The sequence below is a fragment of the Gnatocerus cornutus genome, chromosome 10 (genome assembly GCF_029298725.1).
Source record: "Gnatocerus cornutus isolate USDA-ARS CGAHR chromosome 10, icGnaCorn1.1, whole genome shotgun sequence".
NCBI classification, from domain to species: Eukaryota; Metazoa; Arthropoda; class Insecta; order Coleoptera; family Tenebrionidae; genus Gnatocerus; species Gnatocerus cornutus.
Genome location: NC_142242.1, coordinates 534,652 through 553,297, shown reverse-complemented (window position 1 = coordinate 553,297; position 18,646 = coordinate 534,652). Strand labels below are relative to the sequence as shown.

Here is an 18,646-nt window from a genome sequence, read left to right as displayed (position 1 = left end):
GAAATTTAAGCTTTTGGTTTCGTTTATGACGTGCAGTTAAATTTTTAGATCGATTTATATTTAATCATTGCAGAATGAGATTTTAGAACTGGTTAAACTGCGTCAATGTTTAATTAATTAAATCTGTGTTGTCGCTTTTTTTTCAATTGGTGGCAGAAACTGGCGACAAAATGTCGAAATCAATTTTTTTACGAACTTTCAAGGGGACAAAAGTACCAAACAACACTACTAGTTTCTGTCTAGATCCTTCGTTTAATTTTGTCTCTACAAATTTTCGGGATTTTCTTGTCGTCGTTGAAAGGAAAGTCAAAACAATGCAAGAAAAAATGACTTCCTACTTAAAACAACATTTAATTAAATTGTTGTAGACAATAGAAGAGCTAATCTTCATTTTGTTATTACGAAAAAGCGTCTAAAGTATGCGAACTATTCAAATGAGAACCAATAATTTAAATTTTCTGGTCGGTCACTGATTACACAGAACCGATGTGTGTGGGTCAAAATGAGCCATATTTGTTCCGAAATTAGTTGGTTAATCAAAGTGAAGTATCGGCAATGACATTCCAGTGAAATCGGCGGAATTAACTTCCATTATATTTGATTGAGTGGCTTATTTAATCAAGTAAATGTTTGCACATAAATATTTTTAATTTGTAATAAATAAAATGGGTCCCCCAACGTGTTCTTGTGTAATACTTAATCCGAAGCGAGAAGCTGTTGAAATTTATTATTAATAATCGATTTCATAGGATCTGATGATAGAGATGGGTCGAGTATAAAACGCGTATGTCTCGACTGGTGCAATGTAATGACATTAATCATGTTGTATATCGTATTATATAAAATAATAGATGAATTATGGGTATTATGTAAATATACATGAACTCTGAACTCTGCGCCCCGGTAGCGCAACTTGCTACATATGGTCCTGCATGTAAGCAGATAAATAGCATGTCAAACACGGTAACGTACAATTTGTAACAACCTGTCAATAAACTAATGCTTATTCTTCGGTGTATAATACTGCAGTGCCTACCGCAGCAGATTTGTGAAATATTCCCCATTTTTGATCTACCTGACTGTGTTGACTTTTCCTTAATAATCACCAAAGTAATTGGAGGTTCAACATTTAAATTACAGGTCTCTACTTCAGACATGTTACTTTTACGCTTTTATTAAGCTATTATATTATAACTATAATTTACGGCAGTGTTGATTCTGCTTGCTTAGTTGAATTCGTGAGCGCCTTTGTAATTTAGTTCCATATATGCCGAAAACGACTTTAAAAACAGCGACAAATTTCAAATTATACATCTTCAAACCGTGTTATTAACGAAAGTTCTAATAACACGCAACATGATTGATTATATCGATAACAACAAATTTATATTACACACTTAAATTAATCCAATCAACTGAATCTAAAGCAATGTTTGTTTACTGGTGGGTGTTTGCAGTGTTAAATTATATTTACGGCGATGTGGCGCAATTCTTAATGAGGCTTTCTTCTTTTTCATTCTTAAGGACTCTCAACTCCGCCGTCATCAACACATTAACACCACTGCATGTGCGTGAAAATAAATCGCTTTTAATTAACGTAAAAACCACACAGGATCAGGCTTTATTTATTGTTATTAATTATAACATTCAATAGTCAACGTAACGAGGGCTTCCAGAAGAAGATATTATACTGTTTAATTTTCTGACTATGAACATGTTACAAGCTGAAGAAGATATTCAGGAGCGTTGGTTGGAAATGCGCTATTCAACTGTAAAATGCACAAGTTGTATATGTAGAAGACACATACTAAATTGCGAGCTAAATGAGTTTATAAATAAACATTAAACGAGTGTAGGGCGTAAAGTCGAGCTGCTTTGTGGCGAAAGAAAATTAAATGAAAATTGCACGAAAAATGGGAATATTTCACGTTTAAAAACACCAAAGGGGAAGAGATAAATTCGTCCTGTGCCTCCACAAAATAAAAAATATATGACACGACTCCTTTCCCTCTGTATTGGTAGTATTAGAACAGTTTTGTAATTATTAATTGATGTTGTAGGAAAATGTGTGAGTTTGATAAAACATATGTTGCGTAAAACTTGTAATAATAAGTGTATATTTGGAACGGATGAGAGACACCAGTAAGCGGTTGAGGGTCTAAATGGAGTAATTATGGAGTGATTAGTTGTTTGAGCAAAGTTGAGGAATGAGGTAAAAGTTGGTGTTGGGTTGTCCGTCTGTTAGATTGTTATTCAAGTAAAGATCGTGTAAACATTAACCGGTTAATTAAACTCTAATTTGAATGAGTGGGTTGTGGTCCGGATGACCAATGGGGTACAGCTATGATAGAAAATCTCTTGAGAAGTTAGTGCTAAGCTAGCTGAAGGAAGGAGCGGTACCGTGCGTGGTGAGTGCCGAGCCAGTCATGCCGCGTCTTTAGTCGTGCGTGTTTCTTGCCTTCATAACATCGTCAACAAAAAGGGTGCAGGCCACGTGCCACTTCAGCATGCTCCGAATATATTTGCTGCTTTCAACCCTTTGGCTACACATCTATGCTAACAATCGTCACGGCTTCTTGGCACGACGCCAAATTTCCGCGTACCCCGTTTTCTTACCACGGTGCAAATACGACGAGCATATAATTAAGAACGAGGATAAATTGCAAAAGCAAATCGATCTCGCCAATTTTGTCTTCACCGGGAAGGTGACGAGCGACATCAGCTTCTACAATAACAATACGATTAGCTTCACTGTTTATGTGAAACGTTATTTCAAGAATAACGCAGGATTAAAGGACAATCAGGAAGTGAGAGTGCTCAAAACTTTATACGATGGCGAAGGAGTTAAGTGTCGGCAAGTTTTGCGGTATAGATACATGGCGATCTTTATAGGTCGAAAACCTCAAAAGCTTCAGGAAGCGGATGTTCAACTCAGTATTAGCCCCGTTCCAGTTACGCTAACTAATCTTGACAGGGTTAGCGCCGCCACTAAAGGTAAGTGACGCCACTGACTTTTAAACCGCTTTGCATAAAATTGCATTAAAATATTGCAACCCACGTATTTTCAACAAAAGTTTCTCATGCTACTGCTCTACATCGTTTTTTTCTGCACTTGCATTAATTTGGTCCAAAACGACTAAAACAGTTTTTCACAATTTCAAATAAATATCACCGCCACAACAAATTGTCAATAAAATTGGTTTATCGCTTAGAGCTGATATTTTTTTTACATCGCAAAAAAGTGTGTGTTCAGCAGAGCCGTTATCTATAATGTGAAAGCTCTGTCTAAGATATAATTATATTTTTGAATCTAGCCGTCATTTATTCTAGAGTTAAGTGAGTTGAGATTTATGTGAAAGATATTGCGGATTATTACGCTTAACGCCGACAATTATTGTTTCTTGATTCAAGCTTGCTGCTAAGCTGTTGAATTGCTTGTCAGGCGAAGCAAGAACAGACGTATATTAAGTCGTACCTAGGTTAGTCAGATTCGTTTTTTATTCGATCGCACGCTACGTGTACAAGAGGATTTATGGCAATTATTACGAAAAATATAAATTCTCGACAGATTTTAGCAATAAATAACGCCGACACTCGCCCTCCTGATGAGTCGCCGTCAAAATGGATTAAATTGATTTCATCATTCTCATATTATCTGGAAATTTTTCACAGTGACAGTACAGATGTGGCATTTTTTCACTTAATCAATTTTTTTGAGAAATGCACTGCCGTTCTACGCAATGCGTAATTGACATGTGTTTTGTACGACTTAATGAAATTACCAGTCACTGTAAGTGCTTGTGAAATATAATTATCGAGCTTAAAGTCAATCCATCACGAGATGTAATTAATTCTTGTCTACTTTATTTAATCTGTTTTGGTGGAAGTTTATCGTGTCTGCGACACTTTATTTTACGGAATTTTTTGTAGGCGTTGGAACTACTTACATCGTGTTTTTCGTTCGAGTAATTACAGGAAAAATAATAAAATTACTCCTCACATGCAGTTGTAAAATTTGCATTTTTACATCCCAAGGCTCAACTTTGGCGGCACCGATGTTGCAGCCAGTCTCTGACCTTTCATATCGCCAGAAGACAAAAATGTTGTTTTACACATTTTGTGACACTCCAATTTACTTGTGATATGCATTTTTAATGCAACACCTAATAAATTACACCGATGAGAGACCACCAAAAATTCAGGCGCCACTGTTTTCATATAAATAAACACTTGCATCACTTCGCCAAAACTTTATTCAAATCACTGCGTAGGTTGCTCGTTAGGTGATTTTTAATTACAACTTTTAATGTCACCTTCTAACAACAAATCTAACCGCAGCAACAACGCTAATAAAGTTGTTTTCTAAAATAAAATGATTCATTATTGAAAGCTTTGAATGCAGGGAAAGCGACCAAGTTCACTCATTAAACTTTGAATTTATGCTTGCATTATTTATTCCAATTTTGCAAGTTTAAAAAGAGCCGGAAGCATGCTGTCAATATATTGATTGCACTTACAGAATCCAGTGGCGTCGACCAGGTGAAAACACCTAAATCAATTCACAATATTAGCTAAGACTATTTTACGGTGCAACTTGAAGGCGTCTGGAACTATTTGTGATTATTGTTTTTGTTATGGACTTTTTAAGCGTCTGCTGTGTCTGTTTGGAGGTAATTGCTTAGTTATTATTTTATGTCTAACGGCAATGTCGTTCATACCCCAGAAGTAGAATACAGTTACTGCCAGAGTAATAACACATTATGGGTAGTGTAGAGTGTAATTTTTACTTATTTTATTATAGAAAGTTGGGAGTTTTGTGTGGGAACTTATAATAAAGAAAAAGCTTTGTACGAAATCCAAGTGTGTAACGTGATCGGCTCCTGGCTCAATTCACTATCTTACATTTATGTGACAAGCATATTATCGCGCTAGGGAGTATTAGAATATCGCTATAAATTTAACCCCGCTGTGATTATAGAAATTTTCCGAATTTCATGTGATAATCCAGTAGCCACGCATTTTTACCACCACGCACCGAGTAAACATAAATTAGGTAATGACAATCATTCTGTCAATTGTACCCTCGTGGTTATTTGTAGACGACCGTAATTATTTTATGCAAAATTTAAAGTATTTTATTGCATCCTTGAAGCGCGATAATTACAATTTCTCAAAGTTGTCGAGATCATGAGAGTAGAATTTTTACGACGGCGATTTGAAGTTTTAGCACATCAAGTTGTTAACAAATGCAGCAGGTGTAATGCGGTTATTTAAATATTAATTGAGTGATTTAATTTAGCATTATCGGTGTATTCGGGTAATACGGCGTGTATAAAGTTACCTTGATATGTAAAACATGTGGCGCCATCTAAAACAGGTATGTAGGGCTTTATTTATTGCCATCGTTTAATTGATAATTAATCGTTTGTCGGTAATTACAAGCTTTATTTACCTTTACCTTCAGGATGGCCGGACAAAAAATTAATAACCTATAAAATATTAACCAAAAATTACAATGAAAACTTTATTTCACCTACTGCTATAAATAATACAAAAAAATAACGATCACTCTCAAAAAATATTGTAGTTTTTGCTTCGCTCCAGGTATCTTTATAAAGTAGTCTGCTATACTGATATTTATATTGAAGCCCGTATGGTTGGACTACACCCAAAATAATATATAACCTTTTTGCTAAAAGTTTTATTTGTTATTGCCGAAACAATTAATTACTCAGCTTTTTCATTATAGCATTCGTTATCCTTTAGGCATGACCGCTCGAGAACCGATTTACTGCAAACAGTTTCACTAAATTTCATTCGTCATAATAATCGGCCCATAAATGTCACTCTCTGAAGGTATATATAGAATCTTTGAAAAGCATTTATTTGTGGTTTTATCTCCTTCCGATAATAGTTTTTATCATTAATCGCTACTCAGAGCTTTCAGCGTTGAAATTCCTGCAGAACGTCGAAGCCCAGTAATCTGTTAGTAAACCTCTTACCCTAAATTTCGAATTTGAAGTAAGTTGACGAACTTTTATTACTAATGGACATACTTTTTAAATCTTTTGAAACGCTGCTTTACTTTATTTCGTTAGTCTTTTAGTACGAGCAAAATGAATTGAGACATAATTATCGATTTCCTAATTAAAATGTGTTGTTGAAGCTACACGTATAGTTGAAAAGATGGAACACACTGAATATTCGTTTTATTCGAACGAACATAAATATGTCGCTTGTTTTAAGGGTCCGTAGACATTTACGATCGTTTTTCGGTTAAATTAGATATTACTATAAATAGTTTCGATCCAATTTGTGCGTGGCCTATGTCTAATTTGTAGCCATGTTTAATCATAAAAAGTTAACGGCACAGTTTATTCGGAAACGCACGGCAAAAATATTATCACAACAAAACTGGATTTTAGTAAACAATCACGATAAAACTCCTGTTTTATTACCCCTCTTACAATAACAAGCCCTTTCGGCGTTATAGTTATGTAGCAATTTGTATACACAAGTATCTTCGGCTAACAAATTTCTATAAACAAATTAAATATTGACACGTTTTTCCCTTTATTTGTTGAACAATCTTCCTTTTATTTATTGGTACTAAACACTTTTTTTTAATGTGTAATTACAAGATTTTGTGGTTTCTTTTTATGTAGTTGGAGAAAGAGAATTTACAGCGCTGCCACTTTGATATACTGACTTAAACAAAATATAAAATGGACACTTAAATTGTGTCAGATCTTTATATTGGGTTATAATTTAGCTATCGAGCCAGTTGTACCTAAATAAATTTATTTCGAACATATTGTTGAAGACGGTTCGACATTTTCATTTGTCAGGGATGATTCGTGGGGCGCACATAAACTGGAAGATTTATATTAAAGTTATATTTGTGGTCGATCAAACAGGCTACAAAAATCAACACGAGATTAAATCAGGATTTCATTTCGACAGATTATAATTGATTCCCACTACCAGCAGAAACGGGCTGTTTCTAGTACCGTCATTCTTCGAAAATAGGAAATAACGTCTATATCACTCAATTTTCTAGTCTTTGAAAAAATTAAAATGCAAACCTCGGCTACGCCTCGGTTTGTAAACTATTTTATTCACAATCATGACTAAAGTTTTGGAAAATGTTGAAAAAAGTTGCAAACCTCGGCTACGCCTCGGTTTTTCTAGACTTCATTTAAAATAGAATAATTTCTCGCTAATCCGAATTAGTTAAAACCGGCCCCATTAGGATTATCGAAAAATTCGCACCCATTTAATACAATTTTTTAAAAAATACAAACTTCTAAAAAATTTCTCGTTTGCTCTATAATATTGTCATTTGGTATGTACAGTTAATAAGTAAGTCCAAAGTAGTAACGTTTTCAAATTTTAATGTCGTTATAAAAGAGCTACCAGAATTACAAAATTTATTGGAAGAAAAAATGTAAAATTTTGATTCGTTCTAAAATATTTCTCGTTTGTTCTATAATATTGCCATTGCGTACAGTTAATAAGTAAGTCTAAAAGTAACCTCCCCAAATTTTAGTGCAGTAACAATAAAACTACCAGAATTAATAATTTTATTGGAAAAAATATAGAATTATGGTACGTTCTAAAATAAAAATTTCTTACAATTTTCTCGTTTGCGCTATCAATTTGTCATTTGGTACAGTTAATAAGTAAGTCCAAAGGAGTAATATCCCCAAATTTTATGCTGTTATAAAAGAACTACCAGAATTACAAATTGTATTAAAAAAATCATGGCCGGAAAATTTTTTCATTTAATATTTTTGATTACAAAAATCCTAATTCTTATATTCAGAGTATTTATAAATTTTCCGTTCATCGACCAGTAATAAACACTGTCCATCACATAATTGAATTACCTCTGGCGGCAAACAATTGTATGTTGTCGTAGGTTTATATTAAAAGTAGTTCATTTTTACCAAACTGTACGTTTTTGGTGGAAATGAAATCGTATCACGCTTGAACATGAACTATAAATTTTAATATAAAACGGTTAGATAATCGAGTTAGTTTGTGGTCGAATTGAAATTTGTTAACAATAGTAATAATTACAGGCAGCGAGATTATAACTAGTGCATTTTGCTATCTGGCACATAATCGTAAAGTGTTTTATTTACAACGTGAAAGGCTCACAAAAATAATTACAGTGCTACCTTATAAAATGCAATATATGTCAATTTGCACCTGAGAATTAGGAATTATATATTATGGTTTCTCCGCATTGTATCCTATCATCAGAAGTGTAAAGTAGAACCATTTCCTGTACAAGATCTACAAATCAGCGAGTTACAAGCAGCTAATTTGAATTAATTCAAAAAAATGATTAACTTTATTCGAATGCAGTCGAATTATTCAAATCCAATGCATGTTTCTATTTATTTAATCCAGCAGTTGGTTTGTTTCATTATCTAGGTGGAACATTAACTCAACATAAATGTTTACTTTAAAATTAGAGCACGTTTCGCATTTGTATGGTTTTTTTGTTTATTATGATGGTATTATGGTGTGGTTGGTGAAAATGTTGTGTTGATGCATAGTAAGGTGGGCGCTATTGTAATATTCATGCTAGCCGGGAATAATTTATAAGTCTTGTAGCATAAGAAAGTTCAAGCTTACGGTTTTCTACAACAAGAGAATCCCACATGATCATAATTAATTATTAATAAACTGGTGCAGCCGTTGCATTCTTGGCCGCAGCCGAAACTTTATTCACACTCTGTAGGATTTCTCGGCACTTCACACAAATAAACAACTCGTAATTACTAAGAAAAAATTCAAACTTAGTACCACACTTTAAATCTTGTTTATATGACTAAAATTGGCTAATAATCCTGATATCCGCCGTGTAAATGGGGCGAGAGTGTTATTCGATTGTCTTTATAGTTTGGTGTGGGATTCTAAGTGTGGTAGTTTGAAAGATTTTTTTCGATTAAAACGTTGTTCCACCAGCGAAACTGCTGTTACGAGATTATTAAGCAATGTTTAAAGCTCGACTTCTTCATTCGAAACTATAGGCGTGACGGTTTCACATTAAGATCCTGAACATGACTTACCTGTTACACCTACAGTCCGTCATTCTCTGGCTGCTCTACATAACGCAGATGAGCACAAATTTCGTTTAGACAACGGTTATGACATTCTTTATTAAGTTTTTAAATTTTCTTCACAATCCAGTTCAGCGTCATTTGTCTAACTCGCTTTCAAATTACTTTATTACGTTTCTTGGCAGTAGTTGCAGAGGCAAATTAGAGCTTTTAAGACATACAGTGGAATTTCCTGGATATATTACACTATTAATTGCTGAGTAACACGAACTATTCAGGTTTGACCGTTTCTATAATCAAATGAAAATGATCTCAGCTTAGTTTTTTGTTTGCGTATTTTAACCTTCTGACTCCTTTTTTGTTTAAACAGACATTTAGTTGTCCTCAGAAAATTTCAATGTATGTCTTATATATCGATTCCGCCCACAATATTAACTATTTTAGAAAGTCTGAAGTGGACAATATTGCGGCGATATGTGAAAGTTTTTTCCGAAGAAATAATCGAAGCCATTCGAGGGTTGCTGGCCTGAATTTGGTAGAGTAAATAATGTAAACAGCTTGCTGTAATTTGTCAGGTTGTAATTAAAACGTAATTTACTACTTGAAATTTTGCCCCTGTCCGGCAATTGCGCAATCAACATTTGCGTAAATTAACGATAAATCTAACAATGTACACACAAAGTCAATAGAAAACCTGTAAACCCCCAAATTGAGCGGTTTTTTTCATCGGCTCTTGAGAATTTAATCACAAGTGCCACTTATTTTAATAGTTTGTGGAGTACCTCAATTATGGTTGGGGAAAGGCGGCGGTATACGATATCAAAGCTGAAAATGGCGTCACTGACATGTTTATTTACATCAGTTCGTTCGCGCCAGTTTAAAAAGTATCGATACTTAACTAAGAAAAACTTGTAATAATTAATTGGAAGATTAAAAGTTCTCATGTTAGACTTCAGTGGTTTTATTACATAATATATTTTAGTTAGCCACGGGTTAAGGCGGTGTCAAGTAGTAAACGAATAGCTTGTTTTACCTAAACTACATTAGGTTTAGAAATAGCTTACATTTAAACGAAAATTGTAGAACCATTTGTCAGGGAGCTGCGTTAAAAATCACCCTTTGTCTCCCATCTGTTCACTTTTTTAGACCCTTCTCAACCTCTCAAATTAAGCTCACCAACAGGTTACGGGACGAAAATTCATCATTTTTGACTCAAACGGGACAAATCGCAAGTTTACCAGACGCTTTAATTAATTAACTGCTTATACCTGAAACACGCTCAAGACAAGTAGGCGGAGAACCAAGTTTTGGCCTCGTGACAACCTTGTCAGGAGATGCAAATATCAACCATTTGGTTCCACCACTCAAATATGATTGCACACAAATCCCTTCATTTTAAAACTTGCCAATCCGAAGATTAACACACTCAAAACATTTCGACTCATCTTCCTGTAGGTATTTCAGTTTGCAAGGAACTAACTCGTTTCGTGCTGTTTGCCTTTTTTGTATTGTTTAAACACGACGTTATTAAAGTGAATCAACAAAATTCGACTCGGATAATTTAGCGACAATCAAATTTATAATTAACAGAACGAGAAAAGGATTTAATTACCTAGCTTTTGAAGTCGGCGAAAAAAAAGCTTATTTTACAAATATCTCTGAATCCTGACCTGATGGAGCAAAATTCTACTTCAGAAATGATTTTCGTATTGTCCAGCTGTCATCATGTGGGTTAATCGAAATCGCTCTTAAATGACTCCAAAATTGATTCCGAATTTACATAGCAGCCGTTATAGCCTAAAATTACCGATGTCTGTAATTTAAAAAATCAGATAAATTATATCATTAAATATGCGAAGAAAAAATTATTTGTTTATGCACAACCGGTTTCACTGGCTCAGGTTAAAATCAAAAAGCAAAACAATGCTAGATAAATAAGTTAAAATAACGTCAAGACCCAAAGAGCGGACACTTTGTCCCGGTAATAAAACGAGTGAGTTAGGACGACGCTTTTTGAGATTCAGTTTTTGATGTGAAGTGATATGAAATTCTTCTGGAAGAATATAAGTTTGGGCAATGTTTGCAGTTCAATTAAATTGTGACACTTGGGAGTGTTTGCCAACGGGAGCAAGTAGTGTTGTCTTTTAGATTGAGGTCATGACAGTGTACGCGCAGCTTAAAAGAACAATAAGCTGGAATTTTGTCATTTGTGGAAAAGTTGTCGTGGAGAGTTTTGTTTTAGGAAGATGGATGGCGTTGGCTAATCCACATTACATATTTCCCAAATAAGAACGCTATATGTTATTTATGTCGTGTGCACAGTGTAATGTATCTGATGGCTGAGTAGTGTTTTCAAATTTTATTAGAGACGAGTAGAATGGATGTAGTGGATTGTAGCATGTAAGACTAATCAGCCTACACTCTGGTTCTGTGTGGGATGTAGTCGAACCGCCCGACCGCTCACTGTCAGACGTTCATTTCAATTTCATGTTGATTTCATCAATAATCATTCTCTCTTATCTTTATTTTCTTAAGTTGTTTTAGTGAAACAGTGCGAGCTGTGCTAAAATTTATACCATTTCGATCGGGTGCAGCGGGGGCTTCCTTGAACAATTATTTCCAAGATTCTTCCATTGATAAGACTGTGATATTCCCCATATTTAACTCCAATTACTCCACTCAGAACAGTAGTGCTGAACTCTCCCATTTAGATGTTTATTTATTGTCACGTTTTATTGCGTCTTTTATTCTCCCATTTACAACGGCAACTTGTCTTGATCCGTTACAATTCTATTTTTATCAAAATCTCCTAATTAATCCTTCCCCTACCTTCGGGAAAGCTCCAGACAGTGCTATCCAATTTTTTCCAACATCCCAGACATTCACATTTTGCATAAATCTAATCGGCTTATGAAAAAAGGTGATTATTTGTTCAGCGCGATCAGAGTGTTGTTTAAATGCGTTCCTCTCAGGTGTCTGAATATAGGAACGGTCGTTGGTAGAGTCGTAATATAGAGACAAGGTCATCAGTGGAGTTTATAATCGCATTTTACCTTGATAAAGACAGCAAAGCATAACCGGGCATAATTTTGCACTTGAGTCATGGCCCTCAGGTACTTGGACGCAATGTCTGTGCTGTTGACTTATCTACCACATTTTACAACTATCTTTACCCTATCAAACCGTTGCAAACGAACCGTTTTTTATCTTAAAAAACAGTAAAGCTCTCGATTTAAAGCGAGCTCAGATCTGAAAAGAGAAATCTAACGGCTATTTTCCAACCTGACAACCACCTTATGGATGCTAATTAATCGCTCAATATTGACTAACTCTGCAAATAATTGCGCACGAACTTTAGACCAACACAGTACGATGTTTAAACCAACCGCTGGATTTTCAAATTACGTAATCTAAAAAACTAGAGCTTTTCAAACAAAAATAAAACGCTGTAGTTTGGAATTGCGCGGAATTTTTCTGGCTTTTTGATCCAAATTTAAAAGAATGAATGCCTCAGTAACGATAAAATTTGTAGCTTTCGATTAATTAGAAAAGCTAAAATAGACATGGCTAGAGCATCGAAGAGGAACTTAAAGAAGGTGGTTCTAATTAAAAACATCTCAAAATCTGAATCTGAAAAATATTAGAAAATTGTGATGAAATATTTACAACTTTTGGTGTATGCTGTATTTTATTTCAGTACTTTTCCTCGCAGGAAAAACTGACCACGAAAAGCTATTATATTCCGGAATTTCTAGTAAAAATGAGTGCAATTGTGATATTCTGTGGTAAAAATCTGCGTCCTCCAGTGATATTTTCCAGAATAACGACCGCAGGTTTCGAGTTTTGTGGCGACTGTACAATAAGTACTGTATTTTCACGTATTTGTCCGACATTGGGATGTAAATTATCCTGATGTTTAATGACATGTTCATGAAAATAATTGGAAACGACTGAATTTAATGAAGGGTTCCAATATTTGCAAGGGATTGCCTTCATGTAAATATGAGTCCCTTGGGAATTAGCAAGCGTCACGATTTTTAATTCGGTCATCAAAATGAAACTCCCGTCTTTGCAAGTCGCGTAATCATAAAACTTTAGTTATTTGAAGAAGTTAAAGACAGCGGAAAAGGAGTTAATTGATAGTTGTGGTGTATACAGTGGCTTATTATCAAAATACATCTTTCACATTTCATGTTGCGAATGTTAGAGCTTAAATCATTTAAATTACGGAATCTCACTACACTGCTACTTATATTAATACGTGATGTAATTTACGGTAATTATCACTAAAGTATAATTTTATGCTTGCGTTTCTCAGATTGATTTATTTAATTTGAGTTTGTGTTGTGTTTAATTACGTTAGGTACAAAATTAATTAATTTAACGTATTAATTCGTACTAATTAAAGTTTATATGTTGAAGATTCTGGTTAGATTGTCGATGAGATCTTAATTTGGCAAAGCTCGGTAAAAATGAGTTATAGAAAACATGCTGATAAACACGATTGGAAACTGTAAAATAATCTGTTTAGTGTTTAAAAGAATATTTTTATCTCCGTTGTAAACATATGTTAATAACTGTCTATCTTCCATCTTAAACGTGCCGCGTCCAGTGGCGTATTAAATTGTTATTGGAACAATGTTATTGCAGAAAAAGTTGAGATCAACGCTCGCAGCGACAATTTCGTTCAATAAATCAACGAAAGTATATTTATGTAAATTACCCCTTTTGCAAGAATTAATTTTTATTTTTAATTATAGACCAGATGAGTTTCATCTCGGAGAAAAGTATCGAATAAAATATGCAACTAATTAATGAGAAATAAATAATTACCGCAATTACTTGAACGCAGCCTTTGTTTAATTATCATAAACCCTGTTCAGACCCTTTCATAGCACCTGTGCTGCCCACATGCCACTTAACATATTTGACTTTGGGTGGTTTGAGTCTCAGATGTTCTCAACCTATACAATAACGTGCTTAAAAAAACCAATTACGACTGATTTTATCGATGTATTATTTATTGCTTTTATCCGGTGTTTGGAATTTTTTAAATTCTATATTTAAATTATTGAGACAAATTTGTAATGAATGCATGCTACACAATGTACAGGTAACGGGTACGTAACGATACGAATTTTTATCGTGCCGTAAAATCGGCGTGGGTTTACTATGCATATAAATAAATGAAGTGAAAGCCAGGATTACAATAAATTTTGTCCCCTTACGTTTTCAGAAAGGCGCAATAACTGCAGTGCAATCGGGAAATTATTACAACTGCTGAGTTATAAAATGCTTCGGATGATAACAATTCCCCACAAGTTCTATTGATTGGAAATGTGGTGTAATTAGGGCAACTCAACTAATGTAGCAAGTTTTCTTTTTATTTAAACAAACTAAGTTCAACACGAGATATTATGATAATAGAGTCAAAAGCAACTTCTGTAATCATACCGCTCCAGCATATTTACAATGTGTTGAGAAACTGTTAGCATGTTAACGTTTATTATTATTAAGCATGATTAGAGGGAAAATAAAAACAGAAACTGATCCACATTCCCCGTCATTATTCATTATTTATTGTCTAAAATAAAACAAACAATTTCGTTTCATAAAACGTGAAATGATATTATAATTACACGGTTATTATTACAGCCGCTATAAATATTGGAATTTAATGACTGTATTCCTATTTACCATACAGTTTTGTGGTTAATATAATATTAAGTTTCTTTGAGCAATTATCTCGTTGATAACAGATTATGCCTATAATAAAGTAACGCAATGGTGGCGATACGAAAAGGACAGCGGGCGGTAATCACCTTTGACGTGTGTCACTATAAAATCCGATTATTAAAGTATCTGGTATCATTTTGTCCCAAATCAAACCTATTATAAGAAGACGAGGGTTTAAATCCGTAAGAATCTAAACAGGTAATAAACCACCCCGATAATTACATGAGATGTAAATTTGTCCACGTCGCGTCGTTTTGGTTACCTGCGGGTAAAAAAGTCGCATAGACAGTGGAATCTCGTTCAATAATAACACAACAAATGGAAACTCCCACAGTCCCACAGACGTTGTAAATTGAGACATAGCCAATATGTATTTAAGTGTAACAACTTAATTGCATACTTTATGGATCGTTGATTGTCGGCTCGGCGCTGAAAGCTCGTCAAAAGCTGCAAAAAATCAAGCTTCCAATAAGCATATTTTAAATAAAGTTAACTCTATCATAAATTATTTAACCCCAAGTTTGAAACACTGAAAGGGTTGCCATCTCTTGAGAACCCGCGATTTACACTTTGCGTAACTGCACAAAGCAAGAGAAATAGATCATAAAATAATCAACTGGCTATTCTTCGTGCGCCAACGTAAATGGAAATTACCCTGTAAAGATTTTTATGATACACAGTAATTAATGAACTGTCTGAAAACGTCGATGATCATAATTTTACTACCCACAGTTCACAGTCAAAGGTGAGCTTTTAAAATTTGTTTCGTCATTATTTGTATTCGAATATTCAGTTGTGGCGTTTCCATGTAAAATGTGACCAATTATTCAATAAAGCTGTGGGTGTTGCGTGGTTTGCGATAAACAGGGTATTAATTGATCATAAAAGCTTGTCCTATGTCTATGATTTCAGACACACTCAAACTGATTTATATGTTAGTTTCTACAGAAAGTTTTAATCGTATTTCCAAAAACGACGACATTTATATGTGACCTAAATTCGTCGTTTTTGGAAATACGATTAAAACTTTCTGTAGAAACTAACATATAAATCAGTTTGAGTGTGTCTGAAATCATAGACATAGGACAAGCTTTTTAAGGTGCAGATTATGGAAAACAATGCTGGGAGACTATCCTACGTTGGTCTATAAATCCAAAAGCGCACAGACAGTAACGTGCTTTTAATATGAAACAGCATAAATTCACCGGTAATTCAAGAATTTAATTATTTATTTTTCATGCTATGTCTCACTGATTTGTGGTTACACTTTAAAGGAGAAGACCACGTAGTAAATAAGATTCCAATAACTAATGAAACGCGTAAATTTTTCATAATTGTTGTTTCTCTTTAAACTGCGGATTTTATAGTTTTTGCTTCATAAATCGTTTTGCGAATTTATCCATATAAATACTGCAAGAATTAATTTTTGCTTGATGTCTTGTTTTTTGGTGTCCTGCGCTTTGGTATTTTGGGTCCGAGGACATCTAAATTATTGAAAATTTTACAAAATCAATTTTGCAGGTATTTTAGTGGTAAATATAGGCGATGGCCGATTTACAGCTATTTTCACATATACAGAGTGAGCGGTGTTCCAAAGTCTTTGAACAACTCTCCAAGTCCTCAGACTTCTAGGTTGCCAATCTTAAATTTAAACATTTTGGGGTTTTTCCATATTTTAATGGTAGATATCGATAAACAAACAACTTTTTCTTCTTCGTTTTTTTAAAATTATCAAGTGTTTTCCAAGATCTACCACCAGTTTAATTTAATTATTTCTGTTACACCCTGTATTTTGAATTTAATTAATTTCAAATCCCAATTCTGTAAATGTTAGATTTCCAATTTCCATTTTCGAGTATTTAAAGGGTAGAGAATTAGAAAATGAAAAAAAAAGTTTAATGAAATGCGTGTAACTGTGTAACAAACTGAGAATGTAGAAGTTGAAAACTGGTTGATGAGTGGCTAAAGTGTCTCAAGGAATCAAATAGACGATAAAACGCTAATCTAAAAACGCGTTCTTAGTTGCATACGTCACAAAGCATAAAATAAGATGTCAAATTAGTTTATTGGCGTAGAAATAGTTGTTTTTTGTGATTTCTCCGTGGGAGTTCGCAGCGACAGCTTTTTTCATCGAAAACCTGTGCTACTGGTCAGATAATTTTTTTCTCATTACACGTTGCATGTATATTATTAATCAATTGTAATGTGTATAATCGATCGTGTGAAATGCTGAATGAGCGCAGTGTCTGCCCGAAGCTCTAGTTACATTAAAATCGTTCAAAAATGATAAATTACGGAAGATATCAATGATTAATGGCATGGGTCAAAAATTGTCTTGAGCTCTTAGTAATTTTCTGCTCCACATGAGCATACTTAGATCAAAATTTTTAATGTCATTATCTCCCGCATTTATTAAATGTCGTTCATTAAACAACAATGCCGGTTGAATTTCCTACCCTACGTTTTATAATTTAGCACAGTATGGGCTTGATATTGATCTTTTTATAATTGACAACTATCTCCTAGACAGCAGGTGCGGTTGACATCAATGCATTGCTGACAAGTATTCTGTAGGTTTAAACCCCTGCGTGTCCAAAGCGACTTAAAATTGAACTCGACAGCTCTTTCTCATACTCTGACATCATGTGAGAGTCATGTCATATTATTAACACATCAAAACCCATCAATTGGTTTTTTACTCGATCAAGATCATTAATTGCTCATTGTGCTTGATTTGATATAAATTGCTGCTAATGAATAATATCCATACAGATTAGGTGTCAAAAACACGGTTATTGTTTGAAATTGCAGCAAAACAATTGATATGCTTGCCTCATCCCTCGGGATACGTCACATTATAATTAAATATATGTTATATTGAAATCGCTGCTGATAACTTGCTCACAATAGCCTGCTCAACTTTTATTTATAGCATGTTAATCGCAAACTGGATCATATTGTTGGGATTAATTTTATTACCAAGTATAGATTTCCTGTTATCATGTCCTATAGAAATATAGTTCAGGTTCTCTTATCGCAGTTATTTATATTTTACGTGTTCAATTTATTGTGAGTTGCACTATTAGCTCGAAATTTATGCCCAGATCATTGATAACTCCGCAAAAAGATGACACAAAACAATCCGGTCATCATGAAAAATTATCCATGTTTCTGTCACAGCCATTACCTCCAATTTAAAATTCTACATGTTTTCCAAAACACGGTTCTCTTCTAATTTGAATAAACTTACATTATTTAGGAGCAGCTATTAATTGATTACCTGATTAATCGTTACCAATTATGATCCTAGCTGCTATGTTGCTTAATAAAGACTTGAAGATGTTGAAGTCTCGAACTAATTGTAAGATTTTGTTTTAAAGAGATCAATCAGTCGGCTTGTTTGCTTGATTAGTACCACAAATTCTCAAAAAGTCATTTATCAAAGAAAATTTTTCTCTGTTGGGCAATCACGAAGATAACTTGATGACAGCCAAGGAGATGAGTAAAAGGTTTCATGTAATTGATGACAATGGAGTGAAAATTTTTAAGATTTCATCTACTCACTTTAAAGTGACGCATTCGTTATCTTGTGGGCAGTAGGTAAAAGGACTTTTTTCTCACTGGTAGCCATTAAAACAAAACCAAGAGAAAGTGGTTGAGTGGTGGTCCAAATTATAATAATGAAGGCGGGCTGAAAAAGCAGATCAATTGTGAATATTCTCAAGACAAGATAACAAGAATCTTGAACAAAACCGCACGTTTAAAGATAAGCTAATTGAATCTAAAGTTTGAATATAATTATAGTTATTTAAATGGATTTTACGACGCGATTATTT

The 18,646-nt window shown here is 34.1% G+C and overlaps 1 protein-coding gene across 7 annotated transcripts in view; it reads left to right on the top strand.

Annotated features, from left to right (window-relative positions):
• Positions 1 to 1,843: 1,843 nt before the first annotated feature.
• The window catches only part of LOC148166914 (agrin-like), a 122,342-nt gene continuing 105,539 nt past the window's right edge, over positions 1,844 to 18,646 (top strand). For 4 of the 7 annotated variants that reach the window (XM_088048331.1, XM_088048328.1, XM_088048329.1 and 1 more), the window contains exon 1: positions 1,844 to 2,994. In XM_088048331.1, coding sequence (XP_087904457.1) covers positions 2,508 to 2,994 — 487 coding nt within the window. In that variant the 5' untranslated portion in view covers positions 1,844 to 2,507. The remainder of the gene's footprint in view (positions 2,995 to 18,646) is intronic. The other 3 variants (XM_088048335.1, XM_088048334.1, XM_088048336.1) reach the window with 2 other exon arrangements.